Source organism: Hyla sarda, chromosome 1 (assembly GCF_029499605.1).
Source record: "Hyla sarda isolate aHylSar1 chromosome 1, aHylSar1.hap1, whole genome shotgun sequence".
Taxonomy (NCBI): Eukaryota; Metazoa; Chordata; class Amphibia; order Anura; family Hylidae; genus Hyla; species Hyla sarda.
The window spans coordinates 427874071-427896683 of NC_079189.1; the positions used below are offsets into that span (position 1 = coordinate 427874071).

At 44.7% G+C, this 22613-nt stretch overlaps 1 protein-coding gene across 3 annotated transcripts in view; it reads right to left on the reverse strand.

Annotated features, from left to right (window-relative positions):
- Window positions 1-22613, reverse strand: part of TTC28 (tetratricopeptide repeat domain 28) — a 652388-nt gene that overhangs the window by 622331 nt on the left and 7444 nt on the right. Inside the window, exons 1-2 of one of the 3 annotated variants that reach the window (XM_056529528.1) lie at window positions 21892-22269; window positions 20499-20767 (exon numbers count right to left, since the gene is read on the reverse strand). In XM_056529528.1, coding sequence (XP_056385503.1) covers window positions 20499-20531 — 33 coding nt within the window. In that variant the 5' untranslated portion in view covers window positions 20532-20767; window positions 21892-22269. Of the gene's footprint in view, window positions 1-20498; window positions 20972-21891; window positions 22270-22613 lie in introns of those variants that run through there. The other 2 variants (XM_056529536.1, XM_056529545.1) reach the window with 2 other exon arrangements.

Below are 22613 nucleotides of genomic sequence, written 5' to 3' on the forward strand. Positions count from 1 at the left end.
TAATGGATCAGCTTAAGCAATGGTGGTTGGGCCATAATGCACCCCTTTGGGTGGATATGGAGTCTGACCTTCTCGGCCAACCCTCATTACACAATTTCTTATGGTTTGCCTGCTTATCTCCTAATACAGCTACTATTACCCCTTTCCCTTCTATAGCGGCTATATTTAAGTTGTGGTCCAGGTTGCCCAATACTTCTCTCCTAGTGCCTTTAGGTATATGTGACATTCCTCTAAGTGCAGTAAATCAATCTATGTCTAACATTGACTTGGGCGAAGATTTTAGAAGGGCATTTCTATAGGCTATTTGGAACTCATATCAGCTAAAAAAAACCTGACCGTTTTCCCTTCCAATGTAGGTGGGAAGGTAATCTGGCTCTATCCTTCTCTGATGAGCAATGACCGTTTGAGTTTAACCTACATAAAGGTATATCGAAATGTGCTAACCATTTGGAAGCCTCACGTAAATTATTATACCGCTGGTATTACACCATGTAACGGCTGACAAAAATTTTACCCACAGCTTCTTCTATGTGTTGGAGATGTCACAAAGGCTCCGGCACTCTTATAGATGTTTGGTGGCATTGTGAATATATCAAACCCTTAATAAACAATATACAGTCTTTCTTGGGGCAACTTTTGGGCTTGGACATCCCCTAGGGTACAGAGGTTGCCTTATTATCCTTGACGCTTCATCACCTTCCCAAACAAATGCTAGTGGTAATCTTTCACATACTTACAGCAACCAGAATTTCTATTGCTAGTAATTGGAAGTCGGAAAAGGTCCCCACCATGCCTGCTATTAAAACTATTGTCCAACATAACTGTACAATGGAAGGGCTTATAGCCAGACACCTGAACATGGGCTCTGTGGTTAGATTCTGAGTGAGTACTATTGTATGTTTTACACTGCATTACAATTTGCAATATGTGGATCATATGTACCTGTGTTGACAGCCTTTATATATATATATATTCCTGGACATTTTTGTATTATTCCCATCCATTATTGAGTTGATGTGGAGCATTGTTCTTGTTATACCCTCATGAAAACTTAAAGGGGTATTCCAGGAAAATACTTTTTTATATATATCAACTGGCTCCAGAAAGTTAAACAGATTTGTAAATTACTTCTATTAAAAAAATCTTAATCTTTTCAGTACTTATGAGCTTCTGAAGTTAAGGTTGTTCTTTTCTGTCTAAGTAATCTATGATGACACGTGTCTCGGGAACCGCCCAGTTTAGAAGCAAATTCCCATAGCAAACCTCTTCTAAACTGGGCGTTTCCCGAGACACGTGTCATCAGAGATTACTTAGACAGAAAAGAACAACCTAAACTTCAGAAGCTCATAAGTACTGAAAGGATTAAGATTTTTTAATAGAAGTTGTTAGGATTCGGCAGGCTGGATGTGGATACTCTGTGTCAGCGAGGGATTGGCGTGGACCGTACCGGTGGACCAGTTCTAAGTTGCTACTGGTATTCACAAGAGCCCGCCGCAAAGCGGGATGGTCTTGCTGTGGCGGTAGCAACCAGGTCGTATCCACCGGTAACGGCTCAACCTCGCTGACTGCTGAGAAGGCGTGGGACAGAAGGACTAGACAGAGGTGAGGTCAGACGTAGCAGAAGGTCAGGGCAGGCGGCAAGGTTCGTAGTCAATGGTAACGGCAGAAGGTCTGGAAACACTGGTAAGGCAATCACAGGAAACGCTTTCACTAGGCACAAGGGCAACAAGATCCGGCAATGCTGGGAAGGGGAAGTGAGGTTATAAAGGTGTGGAGCAGGTGGGAGCTAATTACACTGATTGGGCCAGGCACCAATTAGTGGTGCACTGGCCCTTTAAATCTTAGAGAGCTGGCGCGCGTGCGCCCTAGAGAGCGGAGCCGCGCGCGCCAGGATGTGACAGCGGGGGACCGGGACAGGTAAGTGGATTGGAATGCGATTCGCGAGCGGGCGCGTCCCGCTATGCGAATTGCATCCCCGTTGGCAGTGTCAGTGCAGCGCTCCCGGTCAGCGGGTCTGACCAGGGAGCTGCAGAGAGAACGCCATGAGCGCTCCGGGGAGGAGTAGTAATTTACAAATCTGTTTAACTTTCTGGAGCAAGTTGATATATATATATATATATATATATATATATATATATATATTAAAAAAAAAAAAGCTTTTTCCTGGATAACCCCTTTAAATAAAATGTTATAATAAAAAAATTAAAGAAGGGAACTCCCAGTGCATCCTGCAAACCAATGTAATGTAAATGCAAACCTTTACATAAATGGTTTTATTACAACATGTAAAAGAGTTGGCTGCCTTACTATCCCTATTGTTATGAATAAATGTGCAGACATTATGATTCATAGTATATGTAATAACTGTAACAGGAGAAAATACATTACATGGTGGTAGTAATTTCCGCTATTCAGGGCTCTCTGAACTCAACAGCTTCCTTTAAATTATATTGGGGTCCATTTAGTTACTCTGAGAGAACCTTTACATGTAAAGAATATTAGAGGTGGAAGGAAAATAAATGGTGTGTTTGTTCTTTTATGTTGTAGATATTTATTTTCTATTTATTTCCTAAAACTTTCCTAGGGGTGGCCATATTGGATATATACACTTCCTTCCTGTAACGGAGCAGCAGGGTATGTATGGCAGCCGAAAAATGAATGGGATTCAATAGAGAAATAAAATAGATAACTATTCTCCATAAAATGATGGAGTACAGCTCCATGACAGGGGAAACGCGTGGAGACGCTTATCTGTGAGTATGGTGTACAGAGAAGGGTTCAAGCAGAGTTCAACACAGGAAAGTGCCAGACGTCCCTATAGCATATACACTGCAGATTTTCTGTGCTGAAATCTTGCAGTTTTCATATATAAAAACTCCCCTTTGATTTCATCATCCAAATACAAATAAAATACACAGTGTTCTACTGCAGACACACCAGGGATCTACAGCAAAATCTGCGACTGCAGATCCCAGAAATGGCGTCTCCATAAGTAGAGTACTTACCCCCTTTGCCAACTGCAGATTTGTAAAGACTAAGCTGTATTGCCATTTGCACATTTTGCACCAAACTCCACAGTGAACTATCTGCACCACAATCAGCACAATTTGGTGCATATTTTGGAGGAAAGTTTAGTGCACAGAAGCTGTGGTTTTTCCACTGGGGAAGATATGTTGCCATACCTTAAAGGGGTATTCTGCCCATAGACATCAAGGGATAAGATGTCTGATTGTCATCTGGTGTACAGAGCAAGGTCCATGCACCAGATAACAGGGGTGCTGCAGGAGAGATCGCGGGGGTTACCAGCGACAGGACTCCCGCAATCAGACATCTTATCATCTATCCTTTGGATAGGGGATAGGATGTCTAGGGGCGGAGTACCACTTTAATTTATTTAGTGATCAAGAAATTAAAGAACCCTCAACAGCAACTGTTATTAGGAAACCCTCCACTAGCTGCCAGCAATGTCAAGTCCTTTTTCGAGGACACCTTTCAGGGGTAGCGACTTTGTAGATTCCAATTGTATCACATTTACTAAAATTGTCAGTATAAAGAAAACAATTTAAATTCTAGTTGGGTCCTGCAAGTAAAAGCCTTTAACCCTTTCACTGCTAAGGAAATAAGCAACATGTCATGACTAGAATGTAAGAGACAGGTCATATTTGTTGTGTGTCAGGGTTTTTAAGGCCTTTAACATGAGAAATTATCAGCCAAACTGGACAAGTATTGCCTTGTGTAGAAGACCCCGTGATCAGCCGAGAAACAAGCAATTGACTGATCGCTGGAATTATCATTGTTGGTTAGCTGCATATATCCCTGTGTCGACAGAAGTGCAGCTGACAATGGTGTTAGTGAAGGGTCACATGAGTGGTCAAGCGAACGTTGTGCAGCCCCGGCCACAATCATTGAGCCATGTAAAAATATCATTAAAGGGGTACTCCAGCACGAAGACATCTTATCCCCTATGCAAACGATAGGGCATAAGATGCCTGATCGCGGGGGTGCCGCCGCTGGGGACCCCCATGATCTTGCACACAGCAACCCGATAGAATCAGTCCCCGGAGAAAGTTCGCTCCGGGTCTGATTGCTGGCGATCACGGGGGCCAGAGCATTGTGAGGTCACAGCCCCGCCCCCGTGTGACATCATGCTCCGCCCCCTCAATGCAAGCCTATGTGAGGGGGCGTGACAGCTCAATGACAGTCAATGAGCAGCAAATTCTGCAGCAGAAAATATACACCAAATATGCAGCAGATCCAGTATGTGTGAACGTACCCTAAGGCAGAAAAAAAAATATCCTCTCATTACATATACCAAAAAGATAACTCTCTAATGGGGTTATGCTAAGAAAATTATTCATTAGACTAACAGAACATGTTAGCATAGCAATAGAAATCCATAAAAACAAAACTGGGAAGAAAAAAACTTGCACTGGTGGTATTGTTCTCTGGAGTTTCTTCTGTCATGGATATGTCTGTCCACCTTTTCCATCAGGCAGCAGTGAGCAGACGTGTTTATTTATTTTTTTCTTTAAATTGACTGGTGCCAGAAAGTTAAACAGATTTGTAAATTATTTCTATAAAAAAATCTTTACCCTTCCAGTACTTATTAGCGGCTGTATACTACAGAGGAAATTCTTTTCCTTTTGAATTTCTTTTTTGTCTTGTCCACAGTGCTCTCTGCTGACACCTGATGCCCGTATCATGAACTGTCCAGAGCAGGAAAAAATCCCCATAGCAAATCTATGCTGCTCTGGACAGTTCCTGACACGGACAGAGGTGTCAGCAGAGAGGACTGTGGACAAGACAAAAAGAAATACAAAAAGAAAAGAATTTACTCTGTAGCATACAGCTGCTAATAAGTACTAAAAGGATTAAGATTTTTAAATAGAAGTCATTTACAAATCTGTTTAACTTTCTGGCACCAGTTCACAAAAAATAAAAAAAAGTTTTCCACCGGAGTACCCCTTTAAGAATTGCTCTAACAGTGTTACCCTTTCATTCTCCTTAATGGGATTATCTAGGTCAGTGATGGCGAACCTTTTTGAGCCCGAGTGCCCAAACCGTAATGCACGCCAACTTTTTTCCCCTCAAAGTGCCAGCGCAGCAATTAAATCGGAATACTGAGGTTTAAGTTTAGAAAAAAACGCTCATACAGTTGCCTTAGTAATTAACATCTTTTGTTAACATTCTAGTAAAGAAAACACACTGGTGGTTGGTGGTGCAATACCTAAATAAGCTCTTGTTTTCGTTAATGTTATATTTTAAAGGAAAACTGTCCGCTTTCTCCCCCCCGCACTAACCAGTAGTACTGACTGCTAGTGCGGGGGACGCTGATCAGTTTGAGCCTTACCGTGCCCGGCTCCGCCCTGCTGTTTCTGCCGTAATCTTCTGTGACATCACAGTGCCAGTTAGCCTGATCGGTGCAAGTTAGCACCTCATTTTCATATATTGAAAAAAGAAGATTATGGCGGATCTGGGCACGCACGGTAAGGCTCAAACTGATCAGCGTCCCCCGCACTACCAGCCAGTACTGCTGATTAGTACGGGGGGGGGGGGGGGGAGAAAGCGGACAGTTTTCCTTTAATAGTTTGGATATTTACGCATGCAGCGATTTTTTTTTGGTAACATTATTTTATATAAAAATGGGGAAAAAGAGGGTCGATTTAACCTTTTATTGGGGGGCTTTAGGGCTTTAAACATTATTTTACATTTTCTTTTTACAAATTCTTTTAGTCCCCATAGGGCAGAGTTTTCCAAACGGTTTGTCTCAAGTTGTTCAAACACTACAACTCCCAGCATGCCCGGATAGCCAAAGGCTGTCCAGGCATGCTGGGAGTTGTAGTTTTGCAACTGTTCTACTACCTGCACTGCAATCTATTCATTGCAGACAGTGATCAGTGTTATAGGCGCTCCATTACTACAGCCTGCAAAGGCTATCAGCATTATTGGAGCGCCGATGGGACAGGACGGAGGCAGGTAAGTAACCTCCATCTGTCCTCTCAGCTGATCGGGACCCGGCAGCATTATGTCGCCGGTGTCCCGATCAGCTCCACTGAGCTACCGGCAGTCACCAGCATTTTAGACGCCGCGATTAGCTTTGATCGCCGCGTCTAAAGTGTTAATGCCGGACATCACTCGGATCGGTGATGTCCGGCATTAGCCAGCATGAAGAGAGCTCAGCTGGTGCACCTGGCCGTGGTGGGGTTAATTCACCTCCCAGCGCTGCGCACTGCTGGGAGGAGACAGTCAAAGTCAGCTGCACAGTGAAGGGACCGGACCGTGCTGCAGGGAGCTAACTTACCGCCGGAGCCCGGCTCTGCTCCCTTGTTTGTCTGCTCCCGTGTGGCCCGGCCGGCACCTTCATTGTGCGACTGATTGTATAAGCATCCATGGCGAACTATGGCTGGGTGCCCACAGAGGGGGCTAAGCGTGCCATAGGTTCGCCATCACTGATCTAGGTGATGGGAGCCATCTTACCCGAAGTATGACCTCAGACTTTGGTTGTAGCGGTCACATGACATCCGCTCCAAAAAAAAAAAAAAAAGACCAGGGTGTCCATGGGAGCCTGCATGGGGGAGGTTCAGAGAGATAAGTAACTGTTAATTTTGATATTTTGATGCATTTGAGGCCCAAAAAATGATAAAAAATAAAACCTGGATAACCCCCCTTAAAGAGGTTGTCCAATACACGCTGCATATTTTTTTTCCAAAAACAGCACCCCTTCTGTCCACAGATTGAGTCTGGTATTTGCAGTTCAGCTTTATTGAAGTGAATGGGACTAAGCTGCAGTACTACTCAAAACCTGTGGACAGAAGTGGTGCTGTTTTTGCAAAAAAAAGAGAAGCAGAATCTTTCTAATACTGGACAACCCCTTAAAGATTTGCCAAGTCATTCTCTCCACTCATTTACTTTAGTTTCTTTTCTTTATTTAAACTAAATGTACCGTATATACTCGAGTATAAGCCGAGTTTTTCAGCACGATTTTTCGTGCTGAAAACACCCCCCTCGGCTTATACTTGAGTGAACTCTCCACCCGCAGTGGTCTTCAACCTGCGGACCTCCAGAGGTTTCAAAACTACAACTCCAAGCAAGCCCGGGCAGCCATCGGCTGTCTGGGCTTGCTGGGAGTTGTAGTTTTGAAACCTCCGGAGGTCCGCAGGTTGAAGACCACTGCGGCCTTCGACATCATCCAGCCCCCTCTCACCCCCCTTTAGTTCTGTACAGTACTCACCTCCGCTCGGCGCTGGTCCGGTGCTGCAGGGCTGTCCGGAGAGGAGGTGGTCCGGTGGGATAGTGGTTCCGGGCTGCTATCTTCACCGGGGAGGCCTCTTCTAAGCGCTTCGGGCCCGGCCCCAGAATAGTCACGTTGCCTTGACAACGACGCAGAGGTACGTTCATTGCCAACGTACTTCTGCGTCATTGTCAAGGCAACGCCTCTATTCCGGGCCGGAAGCACGGAGAAGAGGCGCCCCCGGTGAAGATAGCAGCCAGGAAACCACTATCCCACCGGACTACCTCCTCTCCAGACAGTCCTGCAGCACCGGACAGTCCTGCAGCACCGGACCAGCGCCGAGCGGAGGTGAGTACTGTACAGAACTAAAGGGGGTGAGAGGGGGCTGGATGATGTCGAAGGCCGCAGTGGTCTTCAACCTGCGGACCTCCGGAGGTTTCAAAACTTCAACTCCCAGCAAGCCCGGACAGCCGATGGCTGCCCGGGCTTGCTGGGAGTTGTAGTTTTGAAACCTCTGGAGGTCCGCAGGTTGAAGACCACTGAGGGCGGATGATGAGAAGAGGATGATGAAGGGGGGGGTGTGGGATGATGACAAGAGGATGATGAAGGGGGGGTGTGGGATGATGACAAGGGGATGATGACAAGGGGATGATGAAGGGGGGGGTGGGATGATTACAAGGGGATGATGAAGGGGGGTGGGGATGATGACAAGGGGATGATGAAGGGGGGTGGGGATGATGACAAGGGGATGATGAAGGGGGGATGTGTGGGATGATGACAAGGGGATGATGACAAGGGGATGATGATGAGGGTCTGGATGATGACAGGCGGTGATGATGATGAGGATGTTAATGACGGGTCTGGATGATGACAGGGGGGGATGATGTATTTCCCACCCTAGGCTTATACTCGAGTCAATAACTTTTCCTGGGATTTTGGGTTGAAATTAGGGGTCTCAGCTTATACTCGGGTCGGCTTATACTCGAGTATATACGGTATGTCCTATTTTTCTATTTATTTAATTTTTTTCTGATTAGAGCCAAATATTGAAACATGTTCTTTTTTTTTCTAATATGTTCATATTTTCTGATGGATTTTTTTTCTTTCATTGTAGCACATTTTTTTTTTTTGGGGGGGGGGGGGGTAGCCATCTTACCTGGGCAGTTTTGACAGCATTTATGCTTATGGCTAGCCCGCTGAACACAATAGACTGGCTCTGATGCTATTTACATGAATGGTATAGTTTACTAGGCATGCTATGTGACCTGTCCTGAAGTCATTTCACAGGGAGGAGGGGGCTAAACTTCCTGTCACCTTTCATTGCACTCTTTCATTTCTGCTCGTCAAGACGACTGGGTCGATTTACTTCCTTGGGCAGAGCTTTCATACAATCATAAGAATTCTGAATCTACTGGAACTTTGCATTTCTTTGTAGTTTATGGACTTCATCCTCGTCCTCCTCTTCCTTTATCTTCTTCTTCTGGAGTTCCTGCGGTTGATGAGCAAGTAGAGAACTTTTCCACCATCTGGTAGAGGACACGTTCTTCTCTTTTGCACTCTACGTGTTGAATGAAGTCTCAAGCGGACAAGAAAAGACGTTACCCTCCCGAGTTCTCTCCTGGGGACAAAGTCTGGTTGTCTGCCAAGTATATCCGCTTCAGAGTACCCAGTTATAAACTGGGCCCTCGCTATCTTGGTCTCCATAAAATCAAGAAAAGTTTAAATCCTGTGGCCTGTTTTCTCCATCTGCCATACTCTCTCCGGATCCTGAAATCTTTTTATGTCTCCCTCTTGAAACCTCCCTCTACAACCGTTTCTCTAAAAAAGACATTTCACCTACTCCCATCTCTGGTACCTCTCATGGTTTTGTTGTTAAACAGATTTTGGACTCCAAGTTTATCAGAGGAAAATGCTTTTATCCTGGGGATTGGGAAGGATTTGGTCCAGAGGAGAGATCTTGGGAGCCTGAAGAAAATATCCTGCACCGTGACCTACTCAGTAAATTTCTAAACCACAAAAGGAGGAGGAGACCAAAAGTGGGGGGGTACTGTTACACCTTGCGCTCCGGCCTCTTCCCCTGACCATGAGTGCACTGTCCCTCTCTCCCCTGCTGCGCTGCCGGCGGGGCTGGGATTCGCATTGCGGGACGCGCCCGCATGCGAATCCCAGCCCGTCACTAACGGGCTTCTTCCTCTGCCTCTCAGCTCCAGCGCGTGCGTCCCTGTCTCCTAGGGTGCACACGCCGGAGCTCTGAAATTTAAAGGGCCAGTACGCTCATAATTATGTTATACACCTGACACTATTCTATAAGTCCCTGCACCTCCCACTTTTCCCTGCCAGATCTTCAGTGCCATTTGACTGCGATTAAATGTTCCATACTGTCTGTTTGCCTTGCCTGTGTTCTGACCCTTCTGCTACGTTATTTGACTACGCACCTTTGCCGCCTGCCTTGACCTTCTGCTAAGTCCCACTATGCCTCTGCCTCTTCCTACTGTACTTCACCTCTCCCAGCTACCTGTGTGGTCGAGTCGTATCGGGGGTAGCAACCTGGGTGTCGCCTGCCGCAGCAGATCCATCCTGTCTTGCGGCCGCCTCTGGTGAAGACAAGCGGCACCTTAGACTCCGCTCCCCGATACGGCCTGTGTCATCTGCCACACAGGTTAGTGGATCCACATCCAGCATCATTACAGTGACTTATTGCGATCTAAACCCTTTACATGTCTGGAAGACATGTTAAAAGTTTATATAAATAACAGTAATACCTTAACCTAGAGTCTTTTTATGTGGTTGGTGGGATAACTCCTTTAGGTGTATGCTTTTCCCATAGAAGTCTTATTTACATATTAGGTATTCCTCGAAATCTCAATTTTTATGCTGCAAGTGACTACAATAAAACTATACAGTGATGAAATAACAAATTCATAATACATAAATAGATAAAGCCTACAAAAGCAATAAATAAAGAGAATGTCTAGCATTAGAGCACGCTAAAATCACAGATAATCTCTCTAAAATAAAATGATTTTGATTTGCAAAATTAACAGACAGGCAGTTTACAGACTGGTGGTGCAAGACATAATATTCTTACAAGCATCACTAAGTTGTTATATTTACAGACTGGGGCCCTTGTTGTCACCTTGAAGAGAACAACACACGGATTTTCCCTAGAAAACGCAGAGCAAGTGTATTTTGGACAGGATAATAAGTGGGCATTGGAATTCAGAGTGTGTTCCCAAGTGCAGAAGGTTAGATACAAGTGGTTCATCAAACCATTCGTAGGAGAAACACATAAGGCATGTTCTGGCAGAATGTGAGGGCCCACACATATATATGAGCCGTATGAAAGATGTTTTTTATTTTTACCCTTACAGCTACAATTTGAAAAAGAATATCATTGTTGGGCATCATTGTTGTGAGATTTAATTTTTTTTACTTTTGTGTTCCTTTAAAGGGGTACTCCAGTGCTTACACATCTTATCCCCTATCCAAAGGATAGGGGATAAGATGCCTGATCGCGGGAGTCCCGCAGCTGGGGACGCCCGTGTCATGATCACACCCTATCAGTCCAGCCAAGACGCTAGAGAGAGTGTCATGGTGCAAGGGTTAAAGCCGCCAGACCTCTGTGTATCCACTAGTAGTCCCAGCAAGTCACCAAATTAACCCTTAGATACGTGTTTCCACCATAGCTGCCTTCAGAAAGGTGAGCTCATATATTTAGAGATCAAAGACCAGAGCTGATTAATTAAACATTTAATCTGATAAAAGGTATCACAGTGCTATGCATAAAAATAAACAAATGACATACAGTTACAAAAATGTATAAAAGAGTTTAGCAAGTCAAGTTCAGAAAACAAAAGATGAAGTTCTTACAGCATGATGGTATCAGTCCAAGAGAGTGAGTTTAAGCTGTTCTTAGGATGGTCTTGTCAGCTTATGCCACAGCATTGAACACACTCACTCTAGCATTGTTAAATATTATATATCTCCTTTTTGGAGGGAGACTCCATTCCCCCCTCCCCTCTGATCCCACCAGGGGGGCATCTCTCTTCCTGGCCCTCTTTTCTGGTTGATTATATGATGGGACCAGAGGACATGACTTCAAAGGAGATGTAAACACACAGCCAGACCCCAAATAAACTGCAATACACAAAAAACACAGGATACACCGTCTGAATGACCCCTCACCCCCAGGTCTTAGTTTATACATAGATGCAATTATAAAACACATGTATGTTTCCATAATCAGGCCTTGGGCCTGACAGCCCGTGATTATGCACGTGGCACCCCGTTTGTAATCAGTCCCCGGAGCGTGTTCGCTCCGGGTCTGATTATTGTCGACCGCAGGGCCGGCGGAATGTGATGTCACGCCTCCGCCCCCCTGTGACGTCACGCTCTGCCCCTCAATGCAAGCCTATGGGAGGGGGCATCATCACGCCCCCTCCCATAGGCTTGCATTGAGGGGCGGAGTGTGACGTCACACGGGGGCGGAGGCGTGACGTCACACGCCGCCGGACCTGCGGTCAAGCGTAATCAGACCCGGAACGTGGTGCCGCGTGCATGATCACGGGCGTCCCCAGCTGCGGGACTACCGCGATCAGGCATCTCCTTTGGATAGGGGAAAAGATGTGTAAGCACTGGAGTACCCCTTTAAATAACAACTAAATGTAGAATATACGTATTTTTTGCAATTGCTTCCTTTAACTTTTTTTTTTGGCCCTAGTGTTTAACATATTGTATTCATATAAAGTCATTTTAGTAACTGGCAATGTTAAAAAGTAAAAAAAATTGAATATCAGTTAGTTAAAAATACTACATGGTAACCTGATCAAGCGAAAACACTTTCTCTATGAAATAAAAAATAAAGAAAACTAATGACTAATCCAAGTTTGTAAATACACTTCTTGTGAGTCTTAAAGGACATCTGCAGCGCTCATACATAAAAAAAAAAGTTTGCCTCATCTGATAGCTCTTTCAAAGACCTTTCCAACGATACCTCATTTGTCAAATTTGGCCCAGCCATTCTCTTGTAATTGCCACCTGTAGCAGTAAGCAGCCATGTCATAAAGACTACATTTCCTATGACTCCCTGCACCAGCTTCCTGTTAGCTGCTGCTCTCCCCCCCTCCTCTCCCCCCCCCCCCCCCCCGAGGAAATTATAATAAATTATAATAAAGTGACGCTCACAGCTCCTTCCCTTGTGGTTATCTCCTCCCATCCTCCCAATCCCAGCTCATCAGCCCTCTCCACCCTCACCACATGTACTCATAGGCTGCAGCCCCTACTGTGCGCTCAGCCAATCAGGGCTGAGCGCATAATAACATTATGAATATTTATAAGATGGGAGGAGAGGGGCCAGCACGATGAGCGGCAGGGGGAGTGAAGCAATCCCCCGGCGCATTATGGGCATTTGTGACGTAGCGTCGACCAAGATGGCGGCTCCATAGAGAATAATAGGTCGACGCTACGCGCGATAGGGGACCAGGAGATGACTTCCGGTGGCGGCATAGCGGGGAAACGGGACCAGCCAGGTAATGGAACCCATTATATAACTTGTGATATATAACCCACTTATATAACTTGTGATATTATTACATTTGGGCCCTAATTTGCTAGCGCTGCAGTTGTCCTTTAAAAAAAAAAAATATTTACAAATTGTTTTTTATTTTAAGTTATAAACAAAAGTTCAGGTTTGTTTTATTTTGATGTAAAAAAAAAAATTCTGAACTGCCAACCAATAACAGAATTCACAACTCTGCCCCCTACAGAGGTCACCACCTCCTTTCCTTCATCCATATAATGCTCTCTCTGTGTACATGCCACAGGACCTTGGGAAGATGTGTACAGCTGCCATTATTTCATGAACCACCAGTGTTCTGTAGGACCTTCCCAAACAGGAATACATGGCAAAATTTACACTAGTCATACACCAGTTTTCTTGCCTTCAAAAGTTGTAACATTTTGCCAAAATAGTGTTTTTGCAGATGAATCTGTGTCTTTTATGCTGCCTATGCTACTTTTCAAAAAGAACAAAAAATTGAGAAAGGGCATGGCCTCCAGTAGCCCGGTGGACATAACCCAGACAGGTCAAAACATTTGATCAGTTTGGGTCTGGGTGTTCAGCTGAGCACTTCTCTCTCTATTTCACTGCATGAGACAGGCTCCAAAGACTTCCAATGGAGCCTGTTTACTGTAGCGACACAAAATAGGCAGCAAGCAGGGGAGTAAAGCCCAGACCTCAAATGATCACAACTTTTGACATGTGTGACAGGAACATTTTAAAAGTTTAATAACTGATTGTCTGACTGTCCATAAGAGGTTATCCACCATAAGGTGATTTTAGTAATGGACATGCTTAGGAAGGATCTGTGCTTGTCTTTGGGTTAAATGGAACTGGATATTTCCTGTTGGAGTTTTCTCTTTTACTACAAATCCAATAATTCTACTTTTCTCCCTCCCACAAATCAGTAACCCCACCCATTGAACCACAAATGAGCTGAATTCCATGCAAAAGACCAGTGCTTTCTAATCAGAATGCCTACAGCTGTAGCAAATTCCCTGTGCTCACTCCACCCATTGAAGCAGAACAGGCTCCCTGTCATCACCTGACTAGTGAGGATGCCGCACTACATCCTGGGAATACCGACAGGAGTTATTTCATATGCTGTTAAAGATGAACATTCATAGCAAAGCTCACATAAGAATGCGAGACCAGCCATCAGAGACAGGTGCAGACACTATATTATGAACTACACTAACTTTACAGCCCCTGTAGCACAGTCAAATAAAAAAAATTCCTGGAATACCCCTTTAATCTGTACTAACCCACACATGGAGAATAAGACACATATGTGTGCAGCTTTCTCTGTTATTCCTTAAGGGAGTACAGGAAACAACACCTATGCACAGTTCTCTATTATAATACATAGGATTCACAGAAACAACAGCTAGAATGAAAGCAAGATATAGTCCGCTTCATCTGTATAAAGGAGGTCATAAAACATCTACATTTGTCCCCTGAAGTGTTAAAACCATAAATATACACAGGGGCCTAAAAAAGTAATGTTTAAAATTATTGTTTTTCCAATAGTTTTGAGGCATCTTCTTTAAAAAGTCATGCTCTGTCCCCAAAAATGTATATATGTCACCATTATAGCTTACTACTCCCTATTGCAAAGCAATAGTTCTTTTTCTTTATGTCCCCCACTACATCAGTGCCATTAATTTCCACTTCTGATACATACAGTACTGGTTAAGAAGAAATGGACAACTCAGCCTGTACCAACTAGAGTGACAGAGGTGTGACCCTGCTGCTCTGTCACTGTCCAGTCAGCCTGGCATGTCAATGGCACTGCCACCGCTGCCGTGAGCTGGCTGTAGGTGCAGTGGCTCCCAGATCCCTCTGGTTACTGTCTGAAGTGGTTTAACCTTTATTAATCCCCAAATAAAATCGACTAAACAATATGCAAACAGTGATAAATATAAATATAAATTTGTGATAAAAACAAATTATAGTGTCTCGGTGGTCAGGGGCTGCGAAGCTTGACTATATCGGTATCAATATCCCAACTATCTAGGGAATTGATTTGGTCCCAGACTTTCAATATAAGGCTCTCTCTTTCCCTCCATTTCCCCCTAATGCTCAAATGATCTACAGTATTGGTAGCCATATCAGCATACTAGTGCTAGTACTGTTTATATACTAAAACCTAACTGTGTTGTTACCTTTTACAATATAGTGTGATTTACCCTGCACCTATTTATCTATTCTTATAACATCTAGATAGAATATCGAATTATCTACTGCTTGACATATCACTGATGGATATAAGGCTAAGTTTGAGAGACTATTATCAGTTTGACATATCCAGTGAGCATCACTAATGTACCCCTATATTGGTTACAACCACAGTTGTGTGGTTATTGTTTTTTGGTTCCCTGATGAGTCCGTGAATAACTGACGGTAGAAACGCGTCGGAATAGCTATTGGGAACCACATGATTTTATTCATTTCCTGGTAGCTGATCATGTACCAGTGGAATACAGTTTTATTTATACACATGGTTTTTGTTTGGTGGTACACATTGGGGTGTCCTGGCTAGGGATCGACCGATATCGTTTTTTTAGGGCCGATACAGATACCGATAATCGGTGGAGGTTAGGGCCGATAGCCGATAACTTATACCGATATTCCGGTATAAGTTATCGGCTATTTATCCCCCCGTGACACCACTGCAGATCAAAGATTTAAAGCGGCGCTTTGAATCAATGCACTGCAGTGGCTTTTGCGGTGCCATAGACCGCCGCCGCCACCCGATTCTCTCCCCCTGCCTGTCCGGGGGTCCTGAGACCTATCAACGCCACCGCTCCCCCCCACCGCCGCGCCGCACCGCATCGCGACCGCCGCCGCTGCACTCGCGACCGCCCCCCCCCCAGACCCGCCGCACCGCGACTGACCCCCGGCACCGCACCAGCCCCATTGCCTCCCCCATTATAAAACCGGGGATGGGGGAGGCAATGGGGGCGGTGCGGTGGGAGGTGCAACGCGGTGAGGTGCGGCGGTGGGGCGGTCGCGGTGCGGTGCAGCGGGTCGGGGGGGGCGGTCGCGGTGCATGGGGCAGGGCATTATCGGCTTATCGGCAAGGTAATTGCCGATATCGATAATGCCCAAAATCGTGATTATCGGCCGATAATATCGGCCATACCGATAATCGGTCGATCCCTAGTCCTGGCAGTTGCGGACTGCGGAGTACTTAAGCTAGCTATCTATATCCTCCTTCATTTGACTGTTTATTGTTTTCTCCCTCACTTAGTTACATTCTGGAAGGCACTGTGGTTAAGGCCACCCTGTTAAGGAGGTGGGTCCCTCAAAAGGCAGGGACAGAGGGACGGGGCCTGTAGGTCTAGAGTGCACTTAACCCTATTCCCTTCAACTCTGTTTCCTGACCATTATAACTGAGGTCAAAGAACTCATCAGTAATACTATGGGACTACCCTGCTATATCCACTATTATATATAGGTCCTCTCCATCTGTATTGAATCTGCTCTGCAGCCCTTGACCCCCGTGACACTGTCATTTGTTTTCCTTTTTGTGGAGTGTTCATATTTATATTTATCACTACTTGCATATTGTTTGGTCAGTTTTATTTGGGGATTAATAAAGGTTATATTTTATAACTGTATTGCTATTCAAATAAGAGGCTTGTTTTCAGTGAAACTGCTTGATTTCCTCTTTGAATCACTTGGAAGGAGGTGGGCACTCCTGATCATTGACAGACCCTTGCTGGAGAAATACTGTCTGAAGTGGGCATGATGTTAGCAGATGGTGCAAGTCAGTCAGTCTTTACTGATTGGACAGTGATAGAGCAGTTGAAATGTATGAATACCTTGACAAATAAAAAGATTCATTTTACCAGTTGGAGAAGTGCCCCTACACCCTTTTATTATGTGCATTCACTGGTGAGCAAAGGCATATATACCTTTGTGGTACACCATGCTGCTGCTTTGGGGCCCATGGAGACAAGGGACCCATCCTGGTTGCTTCTATTCCTTTTCTATTAGTAAGAAACTGTGCAGATCTTCTCTCTCCAGGGAACTGCACTGTCAGAAAATTAATGGCATCATGGAAATTAAAGGACAAGTATCATGAAAAAAACGTATCCCCCCGCGAGCTCCTGTTTAGAGCCCCGGCTCTCCTTCACAGTGGCGCATCATGACCCCTGCCTGAAGGGGGGCCACCACGCCCCCTCTATATAGTTCTATGAGAGAGCTGAAGATTGCTGAATGGCTCTCCCATAGAACTATATGGAGGGGATGTGGCGGCCCCCACTTCGGGCGGGGGTCATGACGCGCCGCTGTTTTTTTTCATGATACTTGTCCTTTAAGGGCCCTTTCAAACGGCGGAATTTCCAAGCCTAATCCAGCAGAAAAATTCAGCTCGAAAATATCCATGCAGCAGCCTTCCATTGTTTTCAATGAGATTCTGCTGCACCTGCACATCAGAATTTCCGCAGCGGAAAACTTTGCCATAAAAATTCTAATTGAGGCCCATTTCGATATATGCTATAGGGCACCCTTTATTTTACTTACACCACGGGTGTTGACCATAATTGGTATTTCACAGGGTGTACAAATATATACTAAAACACACGTGGGAGAACCCTTTAACAGCTATTCACAGTGGCAGTAGAAGCAAAAAAATCTCAATTGGGTATTCCAACTTAAAACACTTATCCCTTATTCACAGCAAACTTGAGAACTGGCACTTAAAGGGGTACTCCGGTGAAAACCTTTTTTCTTTTAAATCAACTGGTGCCAGAAAGTTAAACATATTTGTAAATTACTTCTATTAAAAAATCTTAAGCCTTCCAGTACTTATTAGCTGCTGAATGCTACAGAGGAAATTCCTTTCTTTTTGGAACACGGATGGCATCACGACCACAGTGCTCTCTGCTGACATCTCTGTCCATTTTAGCAACCATGCATAGCAGATGCAAGCTAAGGGCAGCATGGTGGCTCTGTGGTTAGCACTGCTGCCTTGCAGTGCTGGGGCCTTGGGTTCAAATCCCACTAAGGACAACAATAAATAAAGAGTTATTGTTATTATTATTTTAATGACGTCAGCAAAGAGCACTGTGCTCGTGATGTCATCAGAGAGAATTCCAAAAAGAAAATAATTTCCTTTGTAGTATTCAGCAGCTAATAAGTACAGGAAGGATTAAGATTTTTTTAATAGAAGTCATTTACAAATCTGTTTAACTTTCTGGCACCAGTTGATTTAAAAGAAAAAAGGTTTCCACCGGAGTATCCCTTTAAGTTTCACCTGGGAAAAGATCAAGGAGTCATGCATGTGCATTGCCATTCCACATTCATTCTCTAGTGAGCTGTCGAAAATAGACAGAGGCTATACAATAAAAATTAAGGCAATAGAAAGTAACAGTGGTTTGCACAAACCCCTTATACCAGCAATCCCCATACGAGAAAATTCACAATGCCAAATGCAGTCCTAGTAGAACTCCTAAAGTGCTGGTGCAGTTACTGTAAACATTCGGGTGCTTTACCAATAAGATAGACAAAGTCCATAATAATCCAATGTGTAGAAGAAGATGACAACACTCACCAGTACAGTAGAAAATCTTCTTTATTGAAAGTTCAAAAACTCACATATAGGTTGGCTGGACCAGGACGCATGCTGCTAATTCTGTCTGGCGTCCTGGTCCGGCCGCACTATATGTGAGTTTTTGTACTTTCAATAAAGAAGATTTTCTACTGTACTGGTGAGTGCTGTCATCTTCTTCTACACATTGGACAATTAAAATTAAGCTTACCTTCACTGAACCCTAAAAGATGCCGTGTGGATCCCTACTTGTCACCGCTGCTTTCCTGTGACACATCATGGACACAGAAACTGCCTTCTCTGCCAATCACTGACTGCAGCGATGTCCAGTGATTGGCTCCACGGGGCAGTTCCTGCAGCAACGACTTATCACAAGAACATGGAGGCAGCACTGACGAGGGGGGATTGGGAGCAGCTGCAGGGGATCAGGGGAGGTGAGTATCACTTCTATTTTATTTTTATAGTGCCTCCTAGCCATATGTAATTTTTTTATTCTTGTGCCACCAATTTTATTTATTGTTTGAATGAAAAATTTAAAAAGTATGGATTCTTAAACATTTGCCCTTTATTGAAAAATGTGGCTAGTGTCAAAACAAGATTCAAAGAAATGATAACATAGCACTCCACTTGCGGGGAAAATAGTAGTAAATTTTATTCTTGCAATCAAAAAATATATATATATGTGACGTTTCGGTCAAAAATGACCTTCCTCAGACCGGATTGCTGCGGAGGAGAGGTGAAGTTAAGGAGAAATGGTATCCTGTGACCGTGTGGCAGGTAAGTGGAGATGGCGACAGAAGTCGCGTGTGAATCCACACCTGCCACACGGTCACAGGATACCGTTTCTCCTTAACTTCCCCTCTCCCCCGCAGCAATCCGGTCTGAGGAAGGTAATTTTTGACCGAAACGTCACATATACATTTTTGGATTGCAAGAATAAAATTTACTACTATTTTCACCGCAAGTGCAGTGCTATGTTATCATTTCTTTGAATCTACATGGGTTGGGACCCTAACAGTGCACCCACGAGTTCACAGAGAGTGCCGTATCTTCTATCAACATAGTCTCAAAACTAGACCACAAATTATGTGATTCCCTTTTTGTTTGGGACTATATGATTTTATATATCATCAATAAAAATGGTGAATATGTCAAATTTTTCTGACAGTCATACAAACACAGTAACAGGTTTTAGAAAAAAAATAATTGGCATAGGACAATTGCTGCTCAATGACTTCCCCAAAACCTTTATATGGCCTCCATTCTCCATAACCCATCCTTCATGTTCATGAATGGCCTGTCCCTCTGCCTTTTGTTTCATACATCTATGCCCCTACTCCCAGACCCCACTTGTTCTATAGGTTTCCTATTTAACATGCTGTTCATCACTTCACAATCTATAATAGAAAGTGCAATATAATGAATGGGATCTAAACTCTGTATTTGTACAAATACTATGTTTCTCTAGTAAAAATAAAAATGACATCGAACGTGTACCACAATGTCATTGAACAGCGTACCACAATGGCATTGAATGAAATTGCTGAAAGACATAAATGGGAATTTCATACATCTCTGTTCACTAACATGTGGCTGCAAAAACTGCACTAGGACGCCACGTGAGAACCAAGACTAAGGGGGTTACCCTGCTGATATGGAAGAGACCAGCACATGTCCATATTCCATTACTGCCTGTTACTGCCCTCCACTGTTGTCATTCCTCTGCCGCCTCCTATTGCTTTGGCATCCCCTGCCCTCACCCTAGAGAGGGGGTCAGCACAGTGTCAGGATGCCTTATAAACTTTTACTACTACTCTCTACACAGCATGGACCCTACATGATCACATGCAGACCACAAAGAGTTAACCCTTATTATCCTACACAGCACAAAGAGCAGGAAAACAAGCACAAGAGGGTAAGAAGGCAGCAATGAAATGGTTACATAAAGTTGCATTGTCTCCAGTGAAAAGCTTGGAAGAACACAAAGGTGTACACTACACCCCCTTCTAAAACACGACCCATCTCTTTGTGCTCAAGCTCATATAATGGAAGCCCCCATTACCATCCCACCTAATAAAAACAATGGTGCCTGCAGGAGGGACCTGCACAAGGGGTTAATTAGAAAGTCAACAAAGAAGTAGCGAGCCTCGTACCCTGTCTTTCCTCTTCATAGCCTGTTGCTCCATTGTTCCTCACACAGTAGTAGCAGTGCTGACAGGGAAAGCCATGGCAGTGCCGGAGAAGTTCTGCTGGTCAGGCTGTGCCTCTAATACTCTTATTACAAGTAACGGTTCGCACTCAGCATTTCCCAGGAAAAGTTCGCCATATTTTCACATCCTTTTCTCGTAGCCAAGTCTCCCCCCTTTTTTTCTAAGGAGGAGGAGGAGGAGGAGGGAGAGGCGGAAAGAGGTTTCAGTTTTCCCTGCAAAGTCAAACAATGAGCTCAGCCCTGCTGGAGTTTAGTTACGTCCTGCATTGAGGAAAGGAACCAAGGCAACAGGAGCACTGCAAAGTGTGAGAAGACTGCACTGCCTGCCACTGCAACTGCCTGTCTCCTGCCACTGCCTGTCTCCTGCCACTGCAACTGCCTGTCTCCTGCCACTGCCTGTCTCCTGCCACTGCAACTGCCTGTCTCCTGCCACTGCAACTGCCTGTCTCCTGCCACTGCCTGTCTCCTGCCACTCCCTGTCTCCTGCCACTGCCTGTCTCCTGCCACTGCAACTGCCTGTCTCCTGCCACTGCAACTGCCTGTCTCCTGCCACTGACTGTCTCCTGCCACTGCCTGTCTCCTGCCACTGCAACTGCCTGTCTCCTGCCACTGCAACTGCCTGTCTCCTGCAACTGCCTGTCTCCTGCCACTGCCTGTCTCCTGCCACTGCCTGTCTCCTGCCACTGCCTGTCTCCTGCCACTGCAACTGCCTGTCTCCTGCCACTGCCTGTCTCCTGCCACTGCAACTGCCTGTCTCCTGCCACTGCCTGTCTCCTGCCACTGCCTGTCTCCTGCCACTGCAACTGCCTGTCTCCTGCCACTGCAACTGCCTGTCTCCTGCCACTGCAACTGCCTGTCTCCTGCCACTGCCTGTCTCCTGCCACTGCAACTGCCTGTCTCCTGCCACTGCCTGTCTCCTGCCACTGCCTGTCTCCTGCCACTGCAACTGCCTGTCTCCTGCCACTGCCTGTCTCCTGCCGCTGCCTGTCTCCTGCCACTGCAACTGCCTGTCTCCTGCCACTGCAACTGCCTGTCTCCTGCCACTGACTGCCTCCTGCCACTGCAACTGACTGTCTCCTGCCACTGACTGCCTCCTGCCACTGCAACTGACTGTCTCCTGCCACTGCAACTTACTGTCTCCCGCCACTGACTGTATTCTGCAACTGACTGTCTACTGCCACTGACTGTCTACTGCCACTGACTGTCTCCTGCCACTGACTGTATTCTGACACTGCAACTGACTGTCTACTGCCACTGTCTCCTTCCACTGACAGTCTTCTGCCACTACAACTGTCTCCTGTCACTGAGACTGATTGTCAAATGCCATTGCAACTTACTATCTCCTGCCACTGCAACTGTCTCTTGTCACTGTAACTGATGGTCTCCTGCCAGTGCCACTGCAACTGTCTCCTGACACTGTAACTGACTGTCTTCTTCCACTGCAACCGACTGTCTGCTATCACTGCAGCTGTCTCCTGACATTGCACCTGACTGTCTTTTGCCACTGCAGCTGACTTTCTCTTGTAACTGAATGTAATGTAAATCTTACTGTCATCCAGTGGAGCAGTCCATTCACTCCTTACACTAGTCCTGTCTCTTGTATTGCACATTGTTACATTTGTATATATTTTTATATTGCTAGTAGTATTTATGTTGTACAGAACATTGTGCCAGCTACATTTTTGGCTTTTGAGACCTTTTTGGGTGATTTTTCTCCCGGCCTTAATTTTGTTACAGTTAGAATGATACAATTCTGTGTATGTTTATAATTTCTGTAATATTTGTTTAATATACACTATATTTAAACAAAACATTGGGTTGTGTTTTTTTTATATGTGCTAGATTATTACTTATGTAATATTTATGTGATTTGTTTTATATTTTTCTGGTTACATTAAAGGATTTTTTAAATTGTAATCTTTTAACCAAACTTGTAAATTCTATTACCTTACTGATTGTGCATATTAGGCTTTTATTTAATTTTTTTGTCCATTGGAGGTATACCTAGTGAGCATTCCCTGATTTCAACAAACTGCAATGTATGCCAGTATATATACAC